This window comes from Lampetra planeri, chromosome 7, assembly GCF_965212315.1.
Source record: "Lampetra planeri chromosome 7, kcLamPlan1.2.h2, whole genome shotgun sequence".
Classification (NCBI taxonomy): Eukaryota; Metazoa; Chordata; class Hyperoartia; order Petromyzontiformes; family Petromyzontidae; genus Lampetra; species Lampetra planeri.
This window is the reverse complement of record NC_136113.1, coordinates 7,141,440-7,169,434: the sequence shown is the minus strand read 5'-3', so window position 1 is coordinate 7,169,434 and position 27,995 is coordinate 7,141,440. Positions and strand designations below refer to the sequence as shown.

The window sequence follows — 27,995 nt, the reverse complement described above, 5'->3', positions numbered from 1 at the left end:
CGCTGCTTGACGGAAGGGTCTCCACTAGAGGGACCTCCAGAGAGCCCTGTGGTAATTCTAGATTTGAAATTTTCGTGACTGCAAGGATCCATACTCTTGTTTTTTCGGTAAAGTCACGTAGGTTAAAAAAAGAAAACAAATACATTAAATCACGACGTTTCGTGTGTAACCTCCGAAACGTCGTGATTTAATTTATTTGTTTTATTTTTTTAACCTACGTGACTTTACCGAAAAAACCAAAGAGTATGAGCCCTGTGGTAGTAGCGATGAAATATTGACAGGGAAGCAACTGACTGATGCTGAGGGTGACTTGAAGTGATTCAGTGCCACTGTTCGATGGGAACTGTGATGGCGAGAAGGCCCTCTAGAGGGCATTGACCCTACTCGTCCACGCTTGTCAGACGTCAAATAAGAAGTGAGACGAAGCTCACACTTTTACCATTTATACTGCTGGGTTGGAAGTCGAATCGGTTACACTTATGGGTCGCAAATCTATTGTGCGAACCATTACACCACGGCACAGCGTGCTTTGTGCGTGATAATGTACATGCCTTTCATTTTGTTTGGTGTAAGTCATCACATCATTAAAACGCCATGGCTAGAAGAGGCGCTATAGCATCTATAATGACGGAGTGGATTCCATGAAATGGAAACGCGTTCCAGAGGACGTCTGTCCTTGGAGATAGAGCGATGAAATGAGATCGATGGCAGCTGCTGGGTGGAATTTTTATTGCATGGATCGTAAGATGGCAGTGGATTGACCATGTTTATAGCCACAAAGCACTGTTATTATCATGCCCCATGGTGTATGGTGCAGACTCAAACTCGTGTCCATGCTCTATGGCCTCTCTGTGCGCTATGAATAAAAGGAATTCCCCGAAACGCCTGATATATATTTTCTCATTCAAGGGCAGCGTTTGTTGTCGTATGTGTTGAGTTTCTTATGTGTGCCTGTGCACCTCTGCCAAAAATTGTGCCCACAACTGTGAGAAAAAAACATTTGCTGATATTCCTAGCACATACACATTTTGCACGTGCTGTGAAGAAGGTCAATTGCCCGAAACGTCACACACTACATGTTTCTCACCGTTAAGGCCAGAACTATTGTACTCTTGCGGATGGCAGCGATATGTCCAGGACATAAATGTCGATGTCGAGGTCTGCCAGCCACGACGAGAGGGTTTGCAGGAGAGAGAAAGTTCGTGTCGTTTTGCAATTCCTCCACCGATGCAGGAGCGCAGACTCGAGTCGTTTAGCATACGATCCATAGTCTGTTGTATGGCCACAGTCGCACTCCCGTTGCTTGTTTTTAACGTGTCTGTGTATTTTTCGATTTAAAGCTTTCGTGACTGCGGGGATTCATCTTCTTGGTTCTTTCGGTAAAGTCACGTAGAATGGAAATAATACAATAATAGAAATAAAACATAATAAAATAATTCTCACGATGTTTCGGCCACAACGCAAGCAGCCGTCCTCAGGTGGAGAACAGGTCTGTCGAGAAGACAGAGTCTGAATGACACACCCCAGTCGCTCCAAGCCTGGGGTGTCTGTGTATCTGTATGGGTCTGTGAAAAGTACGGTGCTGTTTATGAGTCTCCACAGAGCATCTGTGAATCTCGATGCATCTTTGACTCTCAATGGGTCTCCACAGTACAGTAGAACCTGGGAGATCAAACGCAGCAGAACTCGAACAAATCGGTGTTCGAACAATATTTCCAAATCTTCTTGGTTCTTTCGGTAAAGTCACGTAGAATGGAAATAATGAAATAATAAAAATACAATATAATAAAATCTTTTATTTTTAAATAATAAAAATAAAACATAATAAAATATTTTATTTTATTATGTAAAATGTTTATTATTTTATTATTTCCATACAATAAAATATTTTATTTTAAAAATAAAATATTTTATTATGTTTTATTTGTATTATTTATTATTTCCATTCTACGTGACTTTACCGAAAGAACCAAGAAGATGAATCCCTGCAGTCACGAAAGCTTTAAATCGAACAATATTTGCGAACATTTTTTGCCCCGGAAACCGAACAAAATTCGGAGGTCGAACGGGCAATCGCGACTTGAAAGAAGCTGTGCGGCTGAGACGCGTATGACCAGCGTGCATGACGCTTGCCCAAGGGGACTTCCCTTCCAAACAATAACACCACCACCACCTCCTCTTCCTCACCACCTTCCACTCAAGCAAACAACTCTCCTTACCACAGGTCAAGTGAAGTTCAATGTTAATTTATTTCATTTATTCCATATATTTATTCATTTATTCCATTTATTTATTGTTTCCTGTTTTTTTGTATGATTGTATGCATGTAATTACTGTAAACTTCGTGTAGAAATGCTTTATAATTAGTGATTTCTTGTGTCTGGAACCAATTAATGTCATTTACATTAATTCTTATGGGGGAAATGTATTCGGTGTTCGAACAAATCGGTGTTCGAATGGCCTTCTGGAACGAATTAAGTTCGATCTCCGGGGTACCACAAAAATATATAATTCTGTCTCAGTGAATGTATATTTGTATCTCCGGGTTTACGATGTGGTCAATAGTTTGGTGTGCATAATAACCGCAATGGTACTGTTGCGGCTTGTACAGGATGGTCCAGATGTCTTGTGACGCCCCTCCAATTAATTCACCCCTAAAAATTACTCCTTTGCGTATTAATTTCTGTTATAAATCAACAACAGTACTTAGATAATGAAATGGGGGGAGGTGGTGGAGGGGTCACAAGACATCTGGACCTCACCCTGTATCACACACACGTGGATAAAACGAACAAGCGTGTGATTGGTGGACCCCCTTCAATTAGCTGGAGGGGGGGGGGCTGAGAGCGGTGGCCACGTGGTGCCTGCGACTGCCACGTGGCATTCGAATCGTGGCCATTCCGGAGGTAACAACATACAGCGCCAATTAACGATAAAAACGATAAAACAATATTAAAACGCGCCAATTCGGGGGGCGGGAAAGGTGTAAAATCCTCGTCGTGATATAGACTTTATTGTGGTCGTGTGTGTTTTTGTTGTATTAATAGGCGTCGGTAAATTGCGTGGAAGTTTTAACAAGTTTCCCCCCATACACGCGCGCGCGCCATTTTAACACGTGGGCCCGTGAATGCGGTCGTACAGGGCCGTGGTCATTCCACTGCTGGATGGAAGTCTTGCCTTACTAAGACGTGTCGGTGGTAGACCACACACACACCCGCCAAATACGTGTTTGCCCAGTTATAAATCGTGTCTGAATTAATGTTGCAAGTCTCTTTTAAGGGACTGCAGGTTACTGTACTTTCGCCGTCGAGTAAAAATGTTGTCGGTAGAGCGTTCACTTGTAATTAAACTTTTTTTTGTTAAATAGCCACGTATTAAATACGGTGTTGTTGCTGGCGAGTAGACACGCACTAGAGTATCAGCGCCATGGAGATGGAGCGACGAAATTGAGCTCGCTTGGAGAGTCGGGCCCATTGTTCCATGGCTGGATCGTGACATGTTAGCGACTGATTTCATCCAGCAGTGGATTTATCGATGGTGGCTGACTATGACTAAGCGTTGGCACACACAAACCCCCAAATTAAGTTCCTTTTGGAATATATTAAATTCTGGGGTGAAAGAATGTGGATTATTAATTCGCAATTGGTGGTGAATGTACCCTATGACCGTATCACATGCGTCAGATCTGCCAAGCTCGGCAGGCTTGGGGCCACATCTTGATTTTCTCGTTCCACCGTTGCCCACGTCTTTTATGTTCGCAAGCGTGGTTAATAAATGATGATCCCAAGCCATACACCACCTCGCACGGTGGTGGGAGATGCTCTCATCTAGCAGTGGCTCGAGAAAGAGCTGTGCGTTTCAATTGGTACTGAGAGAGTGAGAGATGAAGGTTGTGGCATCAGCCGAGGTTAAGGTTTGTTACAAGTCGTCCCATTGTCTTAGCCCGCAATGCGCCACCTTCAATTTTGTCGTCCACTTCTCTCGTTTATGGAACGCTGCTGCGAATCTTGAAACAAATGTTCGGCGCGTTTGGTTTTTCTTTGTTCACTATTCACAAGTGACGGAACCAGGACTCAAAAGCTGATGAGGCTAGGAAGGTTGAAACCAGTTTGCTCGCTTAAATACTTAATGGATAATAATGCTTGTGATAGCCAAAATGATTATGCCCTCTACACCAGTTGGATGGAGACTCTGGCTGGTAAAAGAAAAATTCCCTTTGCCGATAACTAAATGAAAAAAGTAAACGAAAAATGGTTAGCGGTTTGCCGACAACCTTATGAAAAACCGGTTTTGCCACCCATAACTTTATAGAAACGACTCGAGCAGTAAACGGGGACATGTTAACCTTGTTAAATGAGAGATGTAATAAGGCTGCTGCCGTGTTGCACTAGCGCGCCAGGCCCGCGATTAAAAATAAAGAAATGGGCCAAGATTCTTAAATGCCCTCCCGCCTCTGTCCTCTAGGAGTATGGATGGGGAATGCCACTGCGTTAGTCGGGTGTGGGTAAGCCCACCTCTTGAAAAGGCGTCTGTTCGGCGAGGAGTAGTAGACCAAATACCCTCTAGAAGCTCCCTCTTGAGCGGTAAGGTCCTGCTGCCAGCAATTCGCATGAGCAAGCAAATGATTGCTGGCTTTGCAACCACTACCCTTTAACTGAACAACGAGGGGAAAAGTACTAACCACGCAGTTGAATTAGATCAACTGTGCGGTTTGGAACTTCGTTTTGGCCAGTCGGTACATTCATTCAAATTCCATTGCCAATGATTACCAATTCCTGAGTTCGGAAGCAGTAGTCCTGAAATGGATGACCTGTTTACCGGTTATCGTTTGACAACCAGTGGCGACAGATCAGCATTCTGCTGTTATGTGTGTGAGGGTTACATTTGGCCCACAAGTGGTCCTATTCATGGAGAAGGGAACAAGACCACAATACAGAACACGCGCCACTCGTGGTGGAGCAACATTGAAATACGTCACGCCTTTCCGCATTGCTCCACCGAACGCGTATTCCAATGTGTAAAGTGGACAAACATCGTCTCGTGCGAAACCTGGGGGCTTGGGGGTCGGGTAATGCCGCAGCTTCCACTCAAGATCACAGGGGGGTATGGTTCATATGCCGCCCTACCCGTCCTCGCCAGCAATGTTGGCAGTGGCTAAACAAGTAAACACGTGTGCTACTTGCACAAACGGGTGTTGTGACCGGCGCCTTGACTCGTGCGTGCAGAACAAACGGTTCAAACCCAGCATGAATGTTGGAGCGTCTGATTTGGTAGTTTAGCCTGCCAAATCAGACGGATGGGATTCCAGAAAAAATGCTCACGAAACTTGGTGTTGTAATTGCGTTTACTAGATCAGACCGTTTTCCTGTGCACCCAATGTCGTGTGTGAAAATTAAATGATCTGTTGGAAATGACCCAAACAAATCAGCGATTCAGAGTTGAGCTGTACATGGACATTTGTTTATACTTAATGTCGAAGACAGAATTTTGTCCGTTCAGAAGGGCCGTTGTCCAAAGCAGCCAACTTTATATACTTTATTTTCTAGTGTTATTAATGACAGCAGTGATGTTTTTTTTTATCCTGTGCTTGCAACTTAGGGTTTCATAATTAAAAAGGAATACAGTACTACCAATTTTATCATAGCTTAATACATGTCTATTATAGATGCTGACATTGAACTGATAGCATTTTTGGAAAAAAATATTTGCATGGCCAATCTTTGTTGCAGGTCGCAGAGAACACGAGCAGTTGTACAACGATGAGCAGCAATCCTCCCGACCCACACCATTTGGACATAAAAACCAGCATCTCGACGGCAAGCCAGATGCGGGTGGACAGCACGCTACGCCAGGCGTTGTTGGCCATCAGCCAGCTGCTCACACAGCCGCAGCAACAGGCGGAGCAGACCATCACCATGTTGAGCACCGAGCAATTGAACAGCCTCGTGAAAGCAAATTTGATTCCCAGCAGCACCACACTGGTGGCACCCGTCACCGCTGCTGCTGCTGCCGTCGCTGCATCGGCCGTGCCTCCCTGGGCTGTTTTTCAATACGGGGCGATTGGATGGCCGTACGGACACAACCCATACCTATACCCTTACCCTCAGCCCAGGCCGTATTCGCTTCCCTGCATCTGCAGCAACTGTCAGCCGGCACAGTGCTGCACAAGTCACCCGTCGCACCTGCATGCACCTGCGGGGCAGATGCAGTTGGGTTGCACTCAGCCCGTGCCTGCTGGCGCCCAGCAGGAGTGCGGTCATCATGCACATGCACACACTGGAAAGTGCCCACAGGAAACTTGCAGCCAGGAAAGCAGCCGCCCCAGCACGGATGGAGCCAGTCGTTTCACGCCACAAGGCGACTCAAATGTTTACGGCGGGGAGTCGCGTGGCATGGGAGGGACCAGAGTCTTTAGAAGTAGAGATGGCGGTGACTGGAAGAGGCAGAATGTGCAGGGCACAGACTCACATTCTAGCAGCGCGGGAGGCAGAGGGGCATCCGGTGGGTGGAATGAGCAGCAAAACTGGAGCAAGGGTGGTTATCGAGGTGGGAGCAACCATGATGGTGGTGGTGGCGGGCGTGGTGGATGGCGTGGTGGTCGGGGAAATTGGTCGGGTAGAAATGTTACTTCTGATCGTAAACGGCCATGGGAATCTATGGAGCCCAATAATCGTGGTTCTCAGGATTTGAACACAAGCTCCTCATCCTTCCCCAGGGAACCTGCCAAGCAGCGTAGTGCTCCGTGGTTGGCACAAAAGGTTGATGGAGAGACCCCTAATGCCACAGCATCTGTTGTATTGTCTGATGATTGGGAAAATGACCCCGCTATACCCGAGGGCAGCGGAGAAGAGAAAAGCCAGGCAAGCTAAAATACATATATATGACGGGTGAATTACCACACGTGACTTTGCCAAATGAAAGCAACAGTATTTGAAGTTGTGGCTGTGATTAATCAACAGCAGATGTTCAATTAATACTTGCTTTCAAGGCATGTAACATTCATTGGTTAATATTTTTACCGACTACATGCATCAAGGCAAGGAAGCATTATTTACAAGGTGACTGAATTTGGGTTTCGGCTCCCCTAATTAATCCAGGTCCTCAAGTTCAGGGAGTTTATGATCAAAGCCCAGTCACCAATGACTGGACAAAACTTTCACGTTAAAGTCGCTTTTTTGCACTTAATTTGACTAAATTCCAGCTTTGAGAATTTCCAAATTTATCAGCTTTGTATGTAACATTAAGTAGTAATGATGCGTGATAAAATGTGCTTCCTATCGTGTGAATAAAAGTCACTTGATGGAATTTCATAAGTAGCTCCACAATATATGCTTCTCTGGGCTGCTCTTTAACCCAGGGTGATGCATAATCCAAAGGTCCGAATGGACGCTTCTTGTCATGGAGAGAGATCACAATTGGAACAAAATTGTGGGGAAATGACAATGTATGCAAATTATTTTGAAATCTTGAGGCTAATGGAACAAATTGGATAGATGATTCAAACCAAGATGTGCAAATGAAACAAAAACATGACCTCTGACCGGAGACAATTGGTAAAGTCATAAAAAGGTTAATCGTTGCATGCCTGGTTTCATTGGATGGTGTGATCATTTTGAAATAAGTCGACATTGTACGAGTAGGTGAGTTGATATGCCAGTTACCCTTACGTGCTTTACAAAACTTGTTAACATATTAAACAAGTTATAGTATTTGGTTACATCACTTGAATTTGTATCACCGATGTAAAAAAAAAGTTGGGAGTCTCACGTGGCTTAGAATGTAAGAGTACTTTTAGTTTCCAGCTGGATGGCAAAATAGAATTGCTTTGGTGAAGAGTGCCACGAAGTTGTGTTTACTCCTTTTCTGTGTTATTTTTCTAAAATAGAAAAACCTCTTACACGTAGGGTAATGGCACATATTTAAAGAATTAGTTATTCAATGTTTTTTTCTGTGTTAAATGTTAATGTGTTTTATCTGAACTTGTGTTGCACTGGTTTGAGGGCAGTTTTGCAATCTTAATTCAGACTGGTTAGGGGTCAACAGCAATTAATCTCTCAGGGGTTGATAAAATAGCATACCACATTGTGGGACATGATAGTTGACCGACATATACACTCAACCCTGACATCTGTATAGTTTCTACCATTTGCTCAGATAATGACAGGCGATGTGGTACCAAATGCTGGTTTGATTGCAGAAGCACCTTTTTGAGGTTTTCTTGAGTTAATGACAACGTGTGGTAGGATATATGCTGTTGGAATAACCCAGTGTTGACAAGTTGTCTTGATTGTTAAAAAAACACGTGGATGTTTTATAAGCATTGTTGTGTTTGGACTTCTGAAGTCATTTCATTGTCATATGCACACAAGTTTGTTATCGTGTTATAGCCAAATAAACGGTTTATGCATTTCAGTGTGCGGTATATTACATGCATTGCCATTAATTGTACATACCATCAAAATCCTGTGACTATCCTGCCATATGGCCGATGGTGCTTGGATGGGTAACCACACGAGGAAAGGTGTAATAGGCATTGATGGCTAAAGAGGACTGCTTACAAATCCACTGTGGCCCCCCCCCAACTCCACCCCTCCCCATCTTTGTCAACCTGCACTGACCTGTGTGAAGTATAGCCGAACATTCCTCACCGCCCACAAGGCTTAGCGAGGCCCTCATCCAGCAGTGAATTGTCAAAATGTGCCTCAATACGAGCTGTATAATTAACAACCACGTGGCCCTCCGTATGAAACAAATGTTAGGAGGCTCTCGTCGAACAGTGGATTGGCAAAGAATGGCTGCACATTTACCAGTGTGGAAACCCAACACTTTCCCAAGCTCATCTGCAGGAATAAAATTGTGTAAAGTTTTCACAATTCACAGCAGCACATGGGCTAACTCCACAATCACTGCCAGCCAGTTTTGTTTTAAACTTATGATTGGCCAGAGCAACTATGTTGGCCAATAATATGAGCAATCACAACCACTGCATGTGCACAAAATGTAATTATATTTCACGTGTAATTCACTCATGACGTGCAGTTTTTAAATATGGTATCTTGACAATGCACATCGACAGTATTACCTTGTCCTTTCACTGTAAACGAATACACTGTATAATAGACAGCCATTTTCAATCCGCTGCTGCATGAAGGCCTCCCCACACTCCGTCGTGCGTGGAGGCTTGAATCACTAACACGATTTTTGTTCCTGGGTAGTGTTATTTTCTAATTGCTTATGCCTCAAAAGTATAGAAAATGGATATTATTCCCCACAAACTTTGCTTTTTTAAATCCTTTATATTAAGTTCACTTGCTTAGGACCGTGCAAATCTTTCGGTCGTTTTTTAACCCACTTCTCGTGATCCAATCGAGCTGACATTTTGCACACAGACTCGTGCGTGACAATGCATGTTCGTGCAAAATTTTTTCAAAAATTTTACACTTTTTAGGACAAAAATATATTTAATTACCAATTGCTTAATGCTGCCATGCAATCATCTGACCCATAGGTGGCAGCCATCTCAAGCCAGAGGACGAGAGGACTCTAGCTGCCACGCATATAAAGGATTTATAGTGAGAAACTTTGTTTTTACGGGTTATACTTGTTTATATCGCGTTGGACAGACCGACATAACTATACATTTGCGTGCATGTATATTTATTTCTCTTAGCCAACACATCATTAAAACACATTTATTATGCAACGGCAACATTCAACAAATATCTTTCAAAAGGTGGTTGCACTCATTAAAAGACACAAGCCTTCAGAGGCTCATCAGTACCTGCCATATGGCATGGAAGCAGCCAGGCTCAACACCAATAAAAACCTGCAATATTTGTTAAAACTCAACTCGGCAGGAATCATTCGCCAAGCCCATTTGTGGTAGCATAATCCCCCCTTTCCACCGGTACATCTGAGCCACGGGGCCTTCAGTATGGATGTTTATCCACTGGCTATTTGCCATGCGGAACCAGCAAAAATTCAGTGATACTCTGGACTCGCAAGACCCATTGCGTGTGATTCGTTAGTAGTTATATTGTAAAGACAGCACGACACTTAAGTGGCATGGCTCATCTGCAGTGGAAAACCTGGCACCTGCCCTGGCAAGGATCAGATGTACAGTGGAAGAGAGCTATAATAGTCAAGAGCTTTAGATATATTTGCAGGCCTTCGTTGAAACAGATGCATATGAAGACTAAATTAACTTTGAAATTGCAATGAAAGCATTGGAGATCTCTGTAGTATCAAGTCCATATAAATGGGACTGCCAAAACATGAAAAGTTTATCTTTGGTATTTGTAAAAACGTACAGGAAATATGGCTTGGTGACTTAACCTGCCAAGTTAAGTTTCCTCAAACTGCAGTCCAAATAACTTGTCCCCCATCCTCTCATCGGTGGCGTATCACCAAGAGGAACTTCATTCACCAGATGTTATGATCAATACAGTAGTCTGACAATGCGAGATTAAAGTTGATACCGGTCGCTGCACGTAGATTTTCTACTTCCAGAAACAGTGATTTGTAAGCGTTCAACTGGACAAAAATTATTGGAAGTGTTTTTTTAAATATTAATTTAACATCGAGTTTCGAAATTAAAGATTAAAAAGTGTGCGGTGGGTGAGGGAGTGTAGTCAGAGGTGGGGAATATGTTTAGCAAACTTAGTTTTAGTTTCTGGCAAAGGTATACCTATTAGCTGCTTTGCATTGTAACAGGAAGGTCTCAACACAAATAGAGGAAGTTTGGAGCAACATATTCTTAGGTTTTTTCGGTAAAGTCATGTAGGTAAAACATCAAAATTAATGAAAATAAAATAAAAATCACGACGTTTCGGAGGCAACACAAGTCTCCGTCATCAGGTGGGACCGTCACAGCCGAATTAGCTGCATCAAGTAATTCGGCTGTGACGGTCCCACCTGATGACGGAGACTTGTGTTGCCTCCGAAACGTCGTGATTTTTGTTTTATTTTATTTTCATTAATTTTGATGTTTTACCTACGTGACTTTACCGAAGAAACCTAGGAATATGATTCCTTGCAGTCACGAAAGCTTCAAATCTAGAATTTGGAGCAACATTGCGCGTTGTGTATTGTGCGCTGTGTGCAATGCATGCACCGTTCTGTGTGGCTTCCCCCACCACCCTCCACCCCAGCATTGTCTTGCGTAGCTTCATATGCTGCAAGATTGAAATTATGTAAAAACTGGGTGAAGGAAATGTGCGGTCCCGCATGTCACAAAGACAGGTCCACGTGACAGGAAGGCTGCCTGGCCCCTGAGCACCGAACCTGTTGCAAATACTGTAGTTGATTCAGAACGTTTGAAATTGTGGGATGGAAATATTCTGACAAAAATATGACTGTATGTGAATGACAGATGAAAGTCACTTGCGGGCAGGTCCATTTGATGCTCCTAACAATGGAGTGTAAAGCATATGTGAATGTATAATGATAAGTTAGTAATAATATTCATACAAAACAAAAACAATTAAGAAATCAAAATTACAGCCTGTTGTTGTTTTATTCTGTCACGATGAAGGACTGTCAGCCAGCCCTTAATTCTATCTCTGGAATAATGTTATATGGAGTATTTCATCTTCAATGCTTTTAATTAAAATAAATCAAGTATTTTTGCCCTTGTAAACACAACTTTTCCTCGCGCTGATTTTTCCGGATAAACAGTGTTAAAATGTTGACAGTTACCCTTGCCGTTTTTCAATGTTATCGTTTAAACCGGCTGCAAAAATGCTAACTCTCCACACTTGGCAAGCTTACTCTAATATAAATAACCCACCCAACACAAGAGGCACTGTCCCTACTTACATTCATCGTTTTCACCATTGCAGGCAATGTTGGGTTTGGGTTCATCCAGGAATAAAGGCACAAGATCTCCCCCCCATCCACTGCACTCCATCAGTCCTCTGAGATCTTCAGGATTTTCTTTTTCATATCACACAGCTGGAGAGAATTGTATTTTCTGTAAACCCGACACATTTTAGGACTGAAACTATACTTGTGGGGACATAGTGAAGGTTTAATCCAGGTGCGCAGCGCAACTGGGCATTGTGGGTATCCAGACATCGCCAACGTGTTTTGAGATATGACCACGAGACACCCAGAATATGATTTGACTTTAGTCATGGTATTTCTTGAGTCTGCATATTTTTATCCTTCCAACAAACCAACATAAATGGTGATTATGTCGACGACTGGACCGAAATATACAGTGGGGTCAGTACAGTAACAGATTTGGCAGCCAATATTTGTGTAGATTCAATATAAATTACAGAATAGTCGAAATTATTTTATGTGTGACAAGGTCGGGGGGGGGGGGAACTTCACGGAACCAGTCTGTAACCTGACCAATAGCCACCAGGAACCGTGAACGAGCAGGACACCCCCAGCCTCCACAACGTGGCTGCATCCTGGGTTTTAGTTCATTTGAAGTGGCGCTGCAGCATGTTGTGCTACAGCAGAAACACCACACCTTGCGATCTCTTCGAGGGCTGCAGAAGGCCGTGACATCATAACTTGCAACGCTCTTTTTCAACAATCACAAGCAAAAAAAATAAGTTACCCGTTTGGTTTCATAAAAATACGTTACAAGCGACTGCTATACAGTATGTACAGATGGTGCGAGCCAAAATAGCTAAAAAATACACAGGTACAGTATCCAGATGGTTATACGCAAATTAAGTTGGTTATACAGCAGAATGGTTGCGTTTTGAATAGAAGCTTCCAAACTTGACGCAGACCATCCTGACATTTTCTCGCATGCCTAGTTGAGTTCTTTTTTTAAAGCTAGGAGTTGCTATGATTCGTATATGAAGTGCATTAGATGCGAGGGCGCAATTGCCCAAAAATCTATAAGTGTGACAGAAATTGTCAATTCACATCAATAGATATTCAACACTATAGTATTACCTGCACAAGTGTAATTTCTTCAATAAGTGTTGCTATCAAAATCTCATATACACATAATTTATAGTTATAAGCAAGAAAAGGCATGGCTTTGTTATAAGATGTGTTAAACTATAAGCGTGAGTTGTGTATTTTTTTTACAAAATTTTATTCAGCAATTTTGCATAACAAAAATAGAACAAAATGGCTATTAAATAACTTACGTCGCTTGAAATATAACAATACTAACATTCACAAATAATAATTATCTTTAAAACAACCCTATTCGCACGCAAACAGTCCCCGTGACGATACAAAACCATACTGAGCGAGTCCTGTGCTAGGAATGGGACAAGTATAACAAAGTTTGCTCCCTTTGGTTGAGACGAAAATTTGCATTTATGGTTGACTGCCTCGATAAGGCCACACGGAGGACACCCACAGCATGAAGTGCGTCATGCCCAACACTGCACTCGCGCTGGTCAGCCTTGGCAGATCGGTGTTTGCAGTGTGCAGGGGGAAAAAAAAATCACTAAGGCAAAGTCTCTGGCAAGGATATTATCAATTGCACGGGAAGCTACATCAACACTTTAGGTTGGGACTGTGGAGTGACTTCCAGATATCCATCATCTCGTGCGGGTTGCGCGGGTGCACGAGGATGAGGTCCCTGTAGACGCATATGTTGTTGCGCTCCTTCTCGGAGATGTCAAATGTTCGGAAGCCCGAGTTCTTGGTGGGCGCGAAGCCCATGCGCCGGAGGCACATGCCCACGTACACGTCGTCGATGGGAAACTGCATGACCTGGCGTGACACCTGGTGGATCCGCCGTGCCATCTCACCCGAGTAGACGTAGCCGCCGCCGCCGGCGTACGGCGGGTACGCGCCCTCAAACACACTCTCCGGGATGTAGTACTTCACCTTCTTGTCACGGTGCGGCCCGGCGTTGACGATCACGTCGCCCAGGAACAGGTTCTGCACCTTGTCCGGCGCCGTGATGTTGCTCAGCAGGGCGACGGTGCGGTCCGTGTTCACGAACACGTCGTCGTCCCCCTTGAAGATGAAGCGCACGTCGGAGCAGCGCTGCTCCACCCACTTGAGGAAAAGCAGCTCCTTGAGCGTCAGGTTGAAGAAGCTGTCGCGGAAATCCCACTGCAGGATGTCGCTGTAGCGCTTGCTCTCCAGGTCCAGCAGGTGCTGAAGGTTTGGCTCCAGGTCAGGGTTGGCCGGGCGGCCCAGCAGGAACACGCGGCGCACGGTCACGTTGCCCGACGTCTCCGCCCCCCACGACTCGCGGATCGCCTGCCGCCGGTCGAAGTGCGCGATGACCGACTTGATGGCGAATAGGAGGAAGGGCCGGTGACCCGCGCACTTGCGCGGCTGGTCGATGAGCTGCGGGAACGTCTGGCAGTTCTGGTAGAGCAGGAAGTCTCTGAAGGACTGCGGCAACGTCTCAAAGTCACCCACTTCGGTCGTCGCGCGCACGTTCGGCTCGCAGCTGAACACATCGGGCGCGGAGTTGTTGGCATCGTGTTTGCTCACCGCGGTCACGGAGCCCCTCTGGCTGCCATTGACGAGGATCGGGTTGTAGGACCTCTCCAGCCGCCACTGCTCACGGTTCCAGTATGCCTTGGGTGGCTCGTCCATTCGCCAGAACGGGACATCGCTCGCCGGAATGATAGGGGTGCCGCGCTTCTTTGTGGACGAGCTGAACCCCCGCGACAGCTGCATCGTGAAGAAAACGAAGAGGTTGGCGATGACGGCGCAGACCAGCCACAGCAGTGCTTTCTTCTTCATCATGTTCATTGCACACGCACCTGCGCACCAGAGAGGAGGAACAGCAATGGGAAAACCTGCCGTCAAATAGGGTACAGATATAACCACGGAGAATGAGCAGAAGAGGCAACCGGTGTCCCAACGGGAAACATGTTTGCACAAGGACAAAGTGTTCCAAGTCACACAGAGACCTACATGTAGTTAAAATAAATACCAATTCGTTGCCAACTTCCAAATAATTCAAATTCAAATACCATTCATGTGACCCTCTGACAGCTGAGAAAAATCTTTGTTCACACATCTGCCATATCTTTCAATAAGATAAATACTTTTTCAAGTGTACTTAAACAAATACTGTGTTACACTGCAGAATCGTGAGAGTTGGAGGCAGTATCAATTTGGGCCTTCATACAATTTTGAATTAACCATGGCTGATGTGGACTTAAATGACGTCAAGTTACTTTTCACTTAATTAAACAAAACACTGTAGGAGGCACAAAATTGTTCTAATAACTCACAAAGACTTTTTAATGCTCTTTGTGTAGAGATGACGGTTAATCACGTATGGAGATTGATCTACCTACTTTTGTGGTGTCGCTTCATAAAGGCTAGAAAAGCGCTGGTGGAAGTGACAAAATGACCCTGCCAAGTTAAATATCGCTAAAAAAAAGCCAGACGTGAAGCAATCGAAAATAATGGACTCACTGGAGCCGAAAGAAGAACATTTGTTGTATTCCAAAACAAAATTAATGGATGCTGACATTTCCTGTAGTTTGCCAAATACTTCAGAAGTGAGGCATTGCTGGCTGCTACTGGCACTGCTGCACTCGTCTGCCATCAAATATTTATTAGAAGTTTTTTTTTTTAAGCCCTCTCACTACACGTCACACTGGCCTTTTTCAGTCACGAGGGTGGAGAAAAACAACTCTGCAGCTGACAGACCCCCATTAAAAGAACAGTCAACAGGCAGAGAGGCATGTGCCACGTCATCTGGATTAGGGTTCGAATGTCACACGATGATCATCATTGGGATCAGTTTCATTTGGATTAGTTTAACAAACGAATGAGACGAGAACACATTTTTGTTCCCACATTTACGCCAATGCTTGCAACCTTCCAACAAAACCGTTTAAATGTGTGGGGCGCCACGGTGGTGAGATATCAACTACCTCGCCTGGCGAGCCCTTGGTCACTGCATCGTGCGCTCTCAGATGCGCTTCTGCGGCCGTCTGATATGCTCTTCCTTTTGATATTAGGAAGCCACTGGAGCTATGCACTTTTAAATCTAGATTGAAACTAATTTCTTTATAACTGCTTATTGTTTAGTTTGTTGTCCTTCCCCTGCACCACCAATTAGCACAGTTGGCTACGTACGGTGTGAAAGAAGTTCAACATACAGGTCGTGGGTTCAATCCCGAACCTGACGTCTGTATATTTGCATGTTCTCCCGGTGATTGCGTGGATTCTTTTCGGGTCCTCCGGTTTTTCCCTCCACAGTTAAAAACACTCGTTTATAGCATTCTGCTGCTAGAAATTTCCACATGATAGGCCACTTCTGTTGAGCCGTCATTTGTGGTGAGGTCACTTCTGAAAAAGAGCTGCAGAGCTCAGTGGGCCTTACCTGGTAAAAGAAAAAATAGTTTAGTTTAAATATTTGATAATTGGTCACGATTCAGGATCAATGATTTGATTCAATCACACATTTTTGTTCGACATTTTTTGTATGCGCCATTAGCCTAATTGAGGACATAATAGCACATAATTAACATAATTCCGAACTAATTATCATACACACAATTCAATACATACAACGCTAGATGTAGGACTTCGTTTTAAATTAAGGATCCATGCATCACTGCGTGCATCGTCCCGCACCTCTGATGAGCACGGTTGGCTACGTACAGTGCGAAAGACATACCAACATACAGACATATGTGCTCAGCACCAACCGTGTGTCATGGCCACACGTTTCTCTTGAACACAAAGCATTTTGCCATAACATGCCAACATACGTAAGAGAAATTATACAAAATATCATTGTTTAACCTCAAAAGACTTATTCAAACTACTCTTTAAAATATAACCATTTGAACCTACTTGTTTGGCACACTTTGTTCTTTTTTTAAAAAGCCCTGTGTATCCACTAAACAGGATTACAGATCTCATTCATGTAGCTTCTGTAAGTAAGCATGGGTTTCCTGGGTATCCTATGTTTATAACAATGTTGTCAAGTGCACAAACTCATTTATTTATTCAGTGTCTGTAGCCAAGATGCTCAAGAACAAATAAACATTCGCAGAGGTGACTACTTGGCATTCGGTATCGATACAAAACTTCCTTCTACAAATGGTAACCACAGAAATTCCATACTAATAATATCTGCACATGCGTACAAACAGTCGGGTTCACTGATGACCGATGCACTCACCGATTCACTCCTGTCTGTCACTCACTCGTTCACCAGACGATCTGCTCCATTGACACTTTCGTATTTCCTATGAACTTCCACTCATTGATTCCTCCACTCGTATTAAAGAATGTCTCGTCTCATCCACACTGCGTTCAACCACTGCAGGTCACAAACACTTCTCTCCCGGCTTCTTCCCTTCCCTTCCCTCGCATTGCTCAGCTTTGAAATTCCACCCAATACCTCTTCCTTAAAGTTTTTATAACTTTGGTAAAAAAAATGTATCAACTCATCTATTATACCTTCGATCGTGCTGTTCGTTGCTGGTCGATTTGTATTTTGGGCCTGTGCTTAGCAAATGTGACGACAAATGAACATTCCACCTATCTGGAACAATACCTATCTAAAACATGCTCATCGCTATAACACAGTGTATTGGCCGAAGCGGTATCGCAGTCTGCATGAACCTAAGTTCGATATCTGACCATGGCATAGACACCAATGACAAGCGATATCTTAAATGGCCCTAGGCCACCATGCAGGGGTCAAACAAAGACAAACAAAGACAAAGATCCCCCATATGCTGTTAGCGAGCACCTATGAAAGCCGGAACGGTACACAATGGGTTGGTGGGTGGCCAGCACCACGCCCGTCCACCTTTGTCTCCCAATTAGCAATGCTTACACACCACACAGAGGTACTCATTTGAGGCCGAGTCGACCTAGCGAAGGCCCAATACCGGTTCAGATAATCGTCACAGGCGGTGACCGAGTGCGAGGCACACAACCGATACACTACGGCTCAGACAACCCCTATCATGAACATGTCGTGGCAAGGCCTTGATAATCACCGTAAATTACGATCATCATTATACACGCGTCAGGTGCACGACCCAGTCAGTCTAAAGTCAGACGCACTAATGACAGCTGTGAACCAACAAAGCGTACCGTGTACATACTTGCAAGCGGCACTCACGAACTACCCCGCGTGGGTGGAATCCTTGTCGTCTATTTCACGGCGAGACTGCGCTGGCCCATATGGTGCCAGCTCGTTGCAGTGAACCGCGTAAATAAGTGCCACCTAACGCCGAGCCCCTCCCTCTCTGCCACTTGAATTGCATTACGAAACGAGTCGCCTGCAACTGACGACACAACGTACGTCTTTAACCTCCAAAGAAAATAAGAAATTCACGTTAGACCCTAAATTACCGATGTTGTGTGTTTATGCACTTTAGTTCCCCCCCCCCCCCGATCCCGAGCAACGGACTTGTCCATTAGCACTACTTGAAATTATAAAACTTAATTGTAATACTAAGACTCTTTTACCAGCGAACGTTATCGTAGCCATTGTCCGAGAGCAGCACAGTCCAGAATGAGATGTACAATGGGAACAGCACATATTTTCACAGCTCTTGGCGAGTCCACTGCTGGATGAAGGCCTCCTTATACCACGTTTGACCCATACTTCACGTCACTGGTCAAGGCAGTTTGGTGAAGAGCGTGATGGGCCAGGACCCATTTCAGTAATCCCTTGCCACTGACTTTGGCCATGGACAAGGATTTAACTCAGGACCGATGTTTATACGCGGTAACAGTGCCTAGCTGCAGTGTGTCCACCACTTGTTGAAAAGCCTCATGGTTGGATCGCATCAGCCATCCTGGTTATTACTCTTGGTGCATTAACCATGAACATACCATGCATGGTCTGCTTTACAACGGACATAAAAAAGTCCAATGATGTCATTCGAGTAGGCCATTGTGTGCCAGTGGCATGGTCAAGATTTTTAAAAATTAGGTGCAAATTACTCATTTGGAATCAAATCGTCATCGCAATAATCGCCCCTTACTGCAAAACTTGGCAGGACCCTCCTAAAAGACAGCCATGAGCCTCAGTGAGGCTCTTTCTTGGAAACCAAGCATCATGATAATAGTGTGTGCTAACCGGATGCAGCACCACTCCACTCCCTTCAATTATCTAGTGCCATAATTATTTTGGTCACCTTTTACACGGTAGATGGCAACAACACGGATTTGGTCTGAAGCATTGTAAGAATATTCCCTTGTATTGGTCGACTTGAATTTTTATTTTAAACGTGAGTTTTCCCGCACCGTGTACACTCAATTCAAGAAAATGTTACAAGAAAACATCTTTGCATGGAAAGACCATAACCAATAGCTTATAACTGTACCATATTGAACTCTGGACACATTTACTATCATTCAATCTGCGATAGGAAGTGTAACATTTCGTAAAATTACCTAACACGAAGGTCTTGGCAGCCAATGTTGTGATGCATAATACATTTTTGGGGGGGTTACACCACGTCATTCATCAAGTATGGTACAAATGGATGTCTGTAGTGAAATGGGTATGTTTCGTATGGTGGCACAGTGTAGGTATGTGCCTAACTTATTTCAAGATGGCTGGCCAGCGTGGAAGAGTAGGCCAAATACCCTCGTGAAAGGGCTCTCTAGAGACCCCTCTAGTGGAGGCCCTTCTGCCAGCAGTGGCATGAGTAGGCAATTTGAGGGCTGCACATTTATCTTTTAATTTGCCAAATGTTCACACGACACGTTTTGAACACGACAATTACAACACCGCAACACATTTGCAAACACAATTCATGTTTTGCAATGTAAGCTTCTCTTCGTTTCTTGTTTTCTTTACGTCCACTGGGAGTACATTTGTCTCGAAAAGGACAAATTCAAAGATCCGCCATGTGGCCTTTAACAGGTTGTTGGGGCAACATCTGTTAGTGAGCACCTAAGCAGGCCGGCACAGCACACGATGGGGTTGGTGGCCAACACCAAACCAAGCTTATGATTACACAGCACCAGGTACCCATTTGAGGTCGAGTTGACCTAGGGGAGGCCCAGGACCGGTTGAAATATTCGCCACCATTACCGGTTTTGTAGCACAGAACGCGAACAACTGAACCACTGCTACACACGCTCGTCTCTATGTGGACGCACACAAAGCAAAATAAAACAATAAATTCCTGCCATTCTCAATCCACCCATGGATGATGGCCTCCCCATGTCATGCCGATCATGGGAGGTTTGTTTTGTTCTCACCATACTTCACCACTCTGACCAACGTGGTTTGGTGAAGCGGTGGGGGGAGGGGTAGTGACGAGGACAGGACCCGTTCTGATATCATTCATCGTCAATGTTAGTCGTGGTCAGGACTCAAACTCTGGCCGCAAAGTTCACAGAGTAATGAGCATTCATTCATTTTCTGAGTCACCCATTTGTACTAATTTTATTTCTCGTTTAATTTTGTCCCTCACCATTACGATACATGGCACGAAGGCAATGGGTATAGATGGACTATTACAAATCACGTAATAATGAGAGACGGAGGCAGCTTTGGGCGGCATTCATCCGGCAGATGATTGATCGTGGCCGATGGCAATGATGATGATTTTGGGGCAAAGAATGTGAGCGATGGCAAAGGGAATTCTTACTGAGCCTTTTCCCCTACAGCAGCAGAATAGGCACCCATCCATTTGCCTGGCTTCTCCACACGGTGGCACGGAGCAGCCATGTCAAAAGTCACAGTCAGCACTCCAGTTTAGGGTTTGGGTCATGGATTAAATTTACCCTCTTGTCTTGACACTATGAGAGTAAAATGCATTTTCAGTGGGGTCAAATGCAACAATTACCTTGAAGTCATTAATCATTTCAATAAATACCCCAAACAGAGCCAAACATTTTAGACGAATCATTGCCAATCGACTCATAACAATCACATTTTTCATTGTACAATGACTTGCAGAAATTATGGGGTATGCATTGACTACAGCCTTGCAAATTAACTGCGATTTTATGTTGAACTCAGGCAACATACAAACTCAAGATGTCGAGCAAAATTGCTGTGCATATTATCCCGCAATAATTGTAAATGTGGTGTGTACCTGGTATTTTTTTTTTATAAGCCATCTGGAGCACTTGGTCACTATTTCAATGCTCACAACTAAATCAAGAAGTTGAACAGATGAGCCCTGAGGAGCTCATGGGGAAAAAAAATCAATTTTGAAAAAAAATGTGCTAAGCAGCTCCAAATTCAATTTTCTTTGCTAATGAACATAACTAACTTAAATTTCGATTTAAAGCTTTCGTGACTGCAGGGATTCATCTTCTTGGTTCTTTCGGTAAAGTCACGTGACTTTACCGAAAGAACCAAGAAGATAACTAACTTAGTTATATTTACATAATTTTCTCGATAGTCATGAAATTGCTATCCACGTATCGCATCTGGAACTCTTTACGACTGCATCAAGGAAATGTGATGCGAGATAAAGTGATAGGATAAAGATAAGTTTTGTAGGCCAATATCTTTATCTGCAAAATGTACTATTCATGAGCATCTCCGGAACGTATATCCCTCGTGATTAACGAGGGATATACTTTACCTCCGATATCGAAAAGTAAGGTAAAAAGAAACCTCATACAAAACGAAGTGAGTTCGTTTTACCGAGACCCGTTACTCGCGCTCGGACAGAGAATACTGCAGTTGATGTAGTGATGGATTAAGCGTGTCTGCATTTCCGGGGGTTTGGCAGTAACCATGCTTGGAAAAACAATGTTTAATTTCCATTCTTACATGAAGTAGGCTTTAACAACTGATCTTACACTAAGTTTGATCGTGTAGGTATCAAAAATGAGTTGATAACTAATGTATTTCGAATTTATTGTTGTGCTTAGTTTGTGGTCCTTCCCCCGCACCTCCCATTAGTTCGGTTGGCTACGTACGGTGCAAAAGAAGTTCAACGAAGTTCAACATTCATACTGCAAATGTTTCGACCATGCCCTCCACCAGCCCACAGAGCCAATCAAAGAAAGTTGTCACGTAGGCAAATGTGCCAATTGAACAATTGTAAAAATTGTGCTTGCTTTTCAACATTATGGTTTTCTCAAAAACCAATTCAAATGGCAGATTTGCCCACAAAACAAATTGATTAGCTCTGGATGATGGCAGAGGGTATGGTTGAAAATTGGCACTGTAACTATATCTAACCCAATATAAATGTATTATGAATCATAGTTTTGCCTGCTCGTTCATGCCTAATGTGATCATGCCGGTTCTATTATTATTATCTGCTCCTGTCTTGCGACACAAGTGACAGATGATTTTAAGAAAAAGAAACAGATTATTCCTACGTCTTCATCCCCGTTCTACATATACACACTTGGTGTATCGCCAAATTAGTTTCATGCGGGCCTTCCATTACCCTCGACAGTGTCTATTCCACTGCAAAGCACCGGGCGGCAGCATGGTGCAGTGGTAACAATCATGGCCTCAACGCAAGAAGGTGCCTTGGGTTCAATTGCCAACTCGGGCAGCCCTTTCTGTGTGGATGTTGTCACCCTTTTTCTGCACGGGTTTTTCCCCATTTGCTTAAAAGAAAAAGTACAATATACAGTGACTGGTATTGGTCAAGGATCCCAATGCTGCAAAATTGCCAGCAAATGACTAAATTGGGATTACGCACATCACCATCGCCCCCGACTGTAAAAGCCTGGCAGGACATTCCTGAAAACGAGTATTGAGATGCGGTGATGCTCTCCTGGAGAAACAAGCGTACTCATCCATAATACAGGTTTTTGAGTTAGATCGCGTTAATATATATACTTGTATTGGTCGCGCAAGCCTACATGTTAAACAAGCGCACTCAGAAAAAAAATATTAATCCCACAGTAAAACTAGGGTAATTACAAAAATACACTGCCTTTAATGCTTTAGGGTAGCGATTTTACCAAGAACCGATTCTTGGTTTTTAACCCTCTCATGAATAAATGATTGAAGCAAAACCAAGCATTTGCTTTGGTTTAGTATACATTTAGAAGTCAATGAAACCCCCCAAATGTGTTGAACGTTTATCATACAAATTCAGCACAGTGATTTAAGTCCTGGCAGTCCACCACGGTAGACATGTGAGAGGATGACTATAGCGGTGAATGCAAGCACCTGTGGCAGATGGGGTCACGAGAACCCACATGCAAAATAAACAAACCCAAAAAAGACATCAATTCTTAAGCAATACTGTGCACGTATCGGGAGCTGAGGAATCAACATTGTGAATCAGTGCATCGTTGCACCTATACACGCCGCGCGCCACTATATATAGTCTAGACATGGGACACTGCAGTGCAGTATGTAGATAAAGGGCTTGAGTTGAAGTGTTTAAAAGCCTCAAAGTCTCTATAGTCGGCGTGAGTGCCATGGCTCCATTTTACGCTGCCAGTAAACATGTTCTTTAAAAACAAGTTAACTTCATTTATACGCCACTATCAGCCACAAAACACCAATGTTCCCATTCTATAAATAGTCAGTGTCCAAGGGTCAAACCGTATACTCAACCCCACTTAAAATTACCTGTCAAGTTATCGGACTCCCCTTGAAATGCCACATGCATTTTGTTACTTTCTTTATGCTATCTCAAAGTAGTTCAATTTTTGTAAATGGTTTGTATTATTTCCACTGTAAGAGCTTGAACGACTGCATAATTTTCCAGAGAGTTAAATACCCTTGGATAGTCCAAGAATCGTGTCTGCAGTGTGCACGTTGTCAATTATGTTCACCACAGGAGGAGCAATAAAATACACCCATGGGCAGATGCTGGACAGATTGTTGTGTCGATGGACTGCGAGATAAGGCAACGGACTTGGTGATGGTGGCCTTCATTCGGAATTGACTGACCAGGACTGATCGACATAACAATGCCTAAATAAAAAGGTGGCAGTAATATTTTTAAAAGAACCAACTTCCTTGCGATTGTGGTTACAAAAAATTACGAATAAAAAATGCACTTTTAAATAAATAGCGCTGCCACATGTTTCTCTCCGCACTAAACAGTAATAAGTCACTCATATAGACACGACGTTTAAAAATCCCTTCCGTCAGCAACATTGGCAGGAAACCATTCACCAATATTCAAATGAGACAGTCGTGACGACAGCTAAATGATTAATCATCTGGGCCTTCAGTCAGAAGTTATCTGCATACCACTGGGGGTGAAGTGGATATAGGGTGGTTAAGCATGCTGCACTAGGAACCAGGCGACACGAGTTCGGCTCCCGGCCACGGCTAACATCAGTGTCAAGTGATTGCGAGAAACGGTGCGGTCTTCACCCACTCCCGCTGCCTTCACCAACACATCCTGACGACGGCTGTGTGGAAATCTCACGTCATCAACACGCATTTATTCTCTCTCCCTTTCAGGTCCTCTGAATTAGCGTACATGCATCTTTCCCCTTGGCCTGTGATATTCTTGATGTAGTGTACACTGCCTGTAGAAATGAGCTTTGTTGAAGAACTAAAGCGGGCATTGTTATTGTGGCAGTTTTTTTGTGACCCTGCCATAGTGGCATGGGGGGGGGAGGCCACCATGCATTGGTGGACTGAGAATGGCTGGAAATTATATGATTGTTATTTTAAACTCCACTAACCTGTCGGGTATGCTCATGGCAGGAACAAGACGATGGGGCACGTTTCTACTCTGTTTAGGATACCTACAGAGCATGTTATTCACCCAAATATCAACCAACTTCTGCAAAACGTTTGCCTCCGAAAGTACTCTGTTGAAATTAATACTGTACCTTTATCCAGCAATGGATTGATGAATATGATACAAGTATTACACGATTTTTGAGTAGTGTATAAACTACCTGTTAATGCCACATTCGTTTATTGATATGTGACTTTGCTCACTCTTTTTCCGTGATAACCATATATCCTTGCTCAATTTACCAGAATGAACACAGCTTTATTTTACGATGATTATGTATTGGTGATAATTGTAATCCAAAAAAAATACTTTGAGTGAAACAAAGCATATTTTGACAAAAAGAGGAACCCCATGCAATGTATACGAGCGAATAGGATTCGTTTTGAGTGTTGCTGCTGCTGCTACCAATGTATGCTTCTTCCAGCGCCAGAGCACACAGGTAAGTGTTGTCTGTGCTCAAGTATTCGGAGCAGCCTTTAAGCCCACCATTTTTGCTGGTAATGGCTCATTGAAATAAGAGCTATAAACACTGCAATTGGAGACAAAACACACGAAGACAAACAATACCCGAGCATTAAAGCGATCTTCCATCAGACCAAGGGTAATGACTTAATATTCTTAAAATATGTAAAAAAAAAAATCAGGTTTTTTTTATTTGTCCAATCTGGCTGTTTTTAAATTCTTCTTATATTAGTATTACCTTTCTGACATTTATATCAAGGGTGAGTTACAACATCCAAACTTCATTCTTTCCAGGGGGTTACTGCACAGGAATTTATCATACGATTTGTTTTCAGTAATGAACCACTTTTAAAAGGTAAAGATACCATTCTAAGGTAAACATCACATTACCCCAATGAGAGGCTGGCAAAGTTTTACAAACGTTCAGGGACAAATTCCTGGCCAGCTAAGGCCCCTGCTGTTACATTTATTCATGAAAGCACCGAGAGATACACGCTTGGAATTACAGAGAGACCGGGAAGACATTGGGACAAGCCATCAGAGAGCATACACAAGTTAGCGACGTCGGAAAATAATTGGGCTTGCGCAAGTCGCAAATAAGATAACACTGTGTGGCCGGTAGTCGAGGCAAATGGGTGCGGAAGTGAAGGGAAGAACAGGCCGAAGATTAACCACCACCACCACCACCATAGAGATTGAGGAATGAGTTCACCTCATGTGCAGAGGTGAATTGGATTGCAGCATTGTAGGACGACGGATGGAAATTGCATGGGAGGGGGGGGGCTTCATCCAGCGTTTATGATTATGAAGATATAATAATATAATACTGTAGTGTATATATTATGGGATGAAGGGTCATTGCCGAAAACGTCGCCGATTATATAGCTGTGCGAGTTTTTTTATTTGCAATTGTGCACCAGTGCTAACGCAGTATTATCAAATAACTCGTTTAGTGTTAGACGTGTTTGGATTTAGTCTCACTTCCTCATGAAACACCTGAACATTTCTGAAACATTGTGCAATGTGTGATTGTACTGTATTAAGAGACATGTGAAATAAGAAAAATCTGTGTTCATTTTGAGAAAATTGAGCAACGATAAATGATCACCAGAAAGAAACGGTGAGCAAAGTCACATTCCACTCACACAGAACGCATTCAACGTGACAGGACACAGTAAATATTTGAAACTTCTTGTAAGACTTATATGATTATATTTTAAACAGATTTAAGCCCTTTATCAACCCACTGCTCAATAAAGGTCTCACCACACCCCATTAATTACTGAGGTTGTTTCACCATATTTCACCACTCTGGTCAATGTGTTGGTGAAAGGAGGGAGTGGGGAAGTCAGAAGTAGAATGGATTCAGATACCACGCACGTTACCTTTATTTATTTGATGCAGAACAGCAGTACAATTGCATTAACCCAATGCATGAAGATATTATGAGACAATATGACACACTTAACACGTAGGCTTTTGCGACCAATATTATTGATAATCAAGGTTTTTGGCGAACACATTTTTATTAACGTGATCTTACCCATAAACATTTATTCTGACTTTAACCCGTGTTGGAGACCGACACGCGCAGCACAAACCAACCATTTAAACGTTAAATTGAAAAGCAAGGCCATGGAGTTTATGAGTGGTCGTGAAGGGGATCTCCATTCTCGGCATGCCAACTTGTCGCCATCGCGGCCACGTGGTATTTTTTGTAATGGCACGCGACACGCCAGGGTGCCCACGTGAGCCGCGAGAGGCATCGTAAAAGGCGGTTTTTGTTTTCGCAAGCGGGAATTCCGGAACCCAAATGAAAGCGCCCGTTGAACAATCTTGGCCAAGATGTGCATCAGCATTATCATCATCCGTAAATGTGCCATAAAATAGAGAGGGAGACCATTGTACAGGGATGAAATGTAAAATACAAGTACCACAATTATGTATTCAATAGGAGCGCAAGCAACATAACCATTGTTTCCAGGTGGGTGTGGGGCCTTCTGGGAACGATGTGGTGCTGGGATCAATTTTCCAAGAACGATGTTTACCTTTGACCTGCATTGTGAAACGAAGAGATTCTCTCTTACGTTGCCTAAGCAACAGCAAAGCAAAAAAAGACCTGCTTTCATTAAATTCCTTTATTTGGTCAAATCTTATTATTATTATTATACCTGCCCGAAAAGTGATCTGCCCAACTTCATACGATCCACCACACGATATAGATGTAGCTTTAATCAGTAATTGGCGGGAAAATGTAAGCTCAAATCTGTGTCCATCACACTCAAAGGTCCCGGTTTCTGACAGTTATGATTATTAAAAAATGTGCTTTTCCTTCCACAATTTTTGTTCGAAAAAAAATAAAAAAATTTTTAATCAAAGTTCTTTTTCTCGTTTTCGACTGCTTTTCCCTATTCATGTAACGTGTAAAGCGCGATACAAACTCGCTGTTTGTATCGGACCCCATGGTCACCAAGATTGTAACTAACATCCCCACTGTGGAACATCTGTAGCGTTGTAGGATACCCATGAAATAGTGCCCAAGAGCTACTTGGGTCCTGCCGAAACAAATAAATCTTACCCATGTCATTTGCTTGAGTGAGTCACTCTGTCTGGCTATACTTTTAACATGTATCTTGGTACCTTTTATCCACATCTAATATTTGTAAGGCTTTTACGTTTTTGCACAAACTTTTTTTTTTAAACAACGTTTGCATGTACGAGTCACCCAGAACGGCTGCTTTCTTCCACTTAAGTGAAGTTCATCCCGTTCCGTGTATTACTCCACACTTTACCGGTCGGATAATAGGTCTAGAATGCAGAGATAATAAACACAGATAATGCAACCTGCCATAGCACACCTCCCCTCACCCCAAACATCAACTCGGATAGAATTCTTATCAAAGTACATTTACTGTACCGTAACGGATTTCGACCCCTCGTCCAGAACAT

At 43.4% G+C, this 27,995-nt stretch overlaps 2 protein-coding genes across 4 annotated transcripts in view; one reads left to right on the top strand and one right to left on the bottom strand.

Moving 5' to 3' along the window:
- The first annotated feature begins 2,826 nt into the window (after positions 1-2,826).
- LOC144719881 (uncharacterized) lies at positions 2,827-8,412 on the top strand. The gene is made up of 2 exons (XM_078596168.1): positions 2,827-2,906; positions 5,730-8,412. The coding sequence occupies exon 2, from the start codon at positions 5,760-5,762 to the stop codon at positions 6,867-6,869; it is 1,110 nt and encodes a 369-aa protein (XP_078452294.1). The 5' UTR covers positions 2,827-2,906; positions 5,730-5,759; the 3' UTR covers positions 6,870-8,412.
- A 3,084-nt stretch (positions 8,413-11,496) lies between these two features.
- B3GNT2 (UDP-GlcNAc:betaGal beta-1,3-N-acetylglucosaminyltransferase 2) overlaps positions 11,497-27,995 on the bottom strand; it is a 70,976-nt gene continuing 54,477 nt past the window's right edge. For all 3 annotated transcript variants that reach the window (XM_078596166.1, XM_078596165.1, XM_078596167.1), the window contains exon 3: positions 11,497-14,708. In XM_078596166.1, coding sequence (XP_078452292.1) covers positions 13,477-14,697 — 1,221 coding nt within the window. In that variant the 5' untranslated portion in view covers positions 14,698-14,708 and the 3' untranslated portion in view covers positions 11,497-13,476. The remainder of the gene's footprint in view (positions 14,709-27,995) is intronic.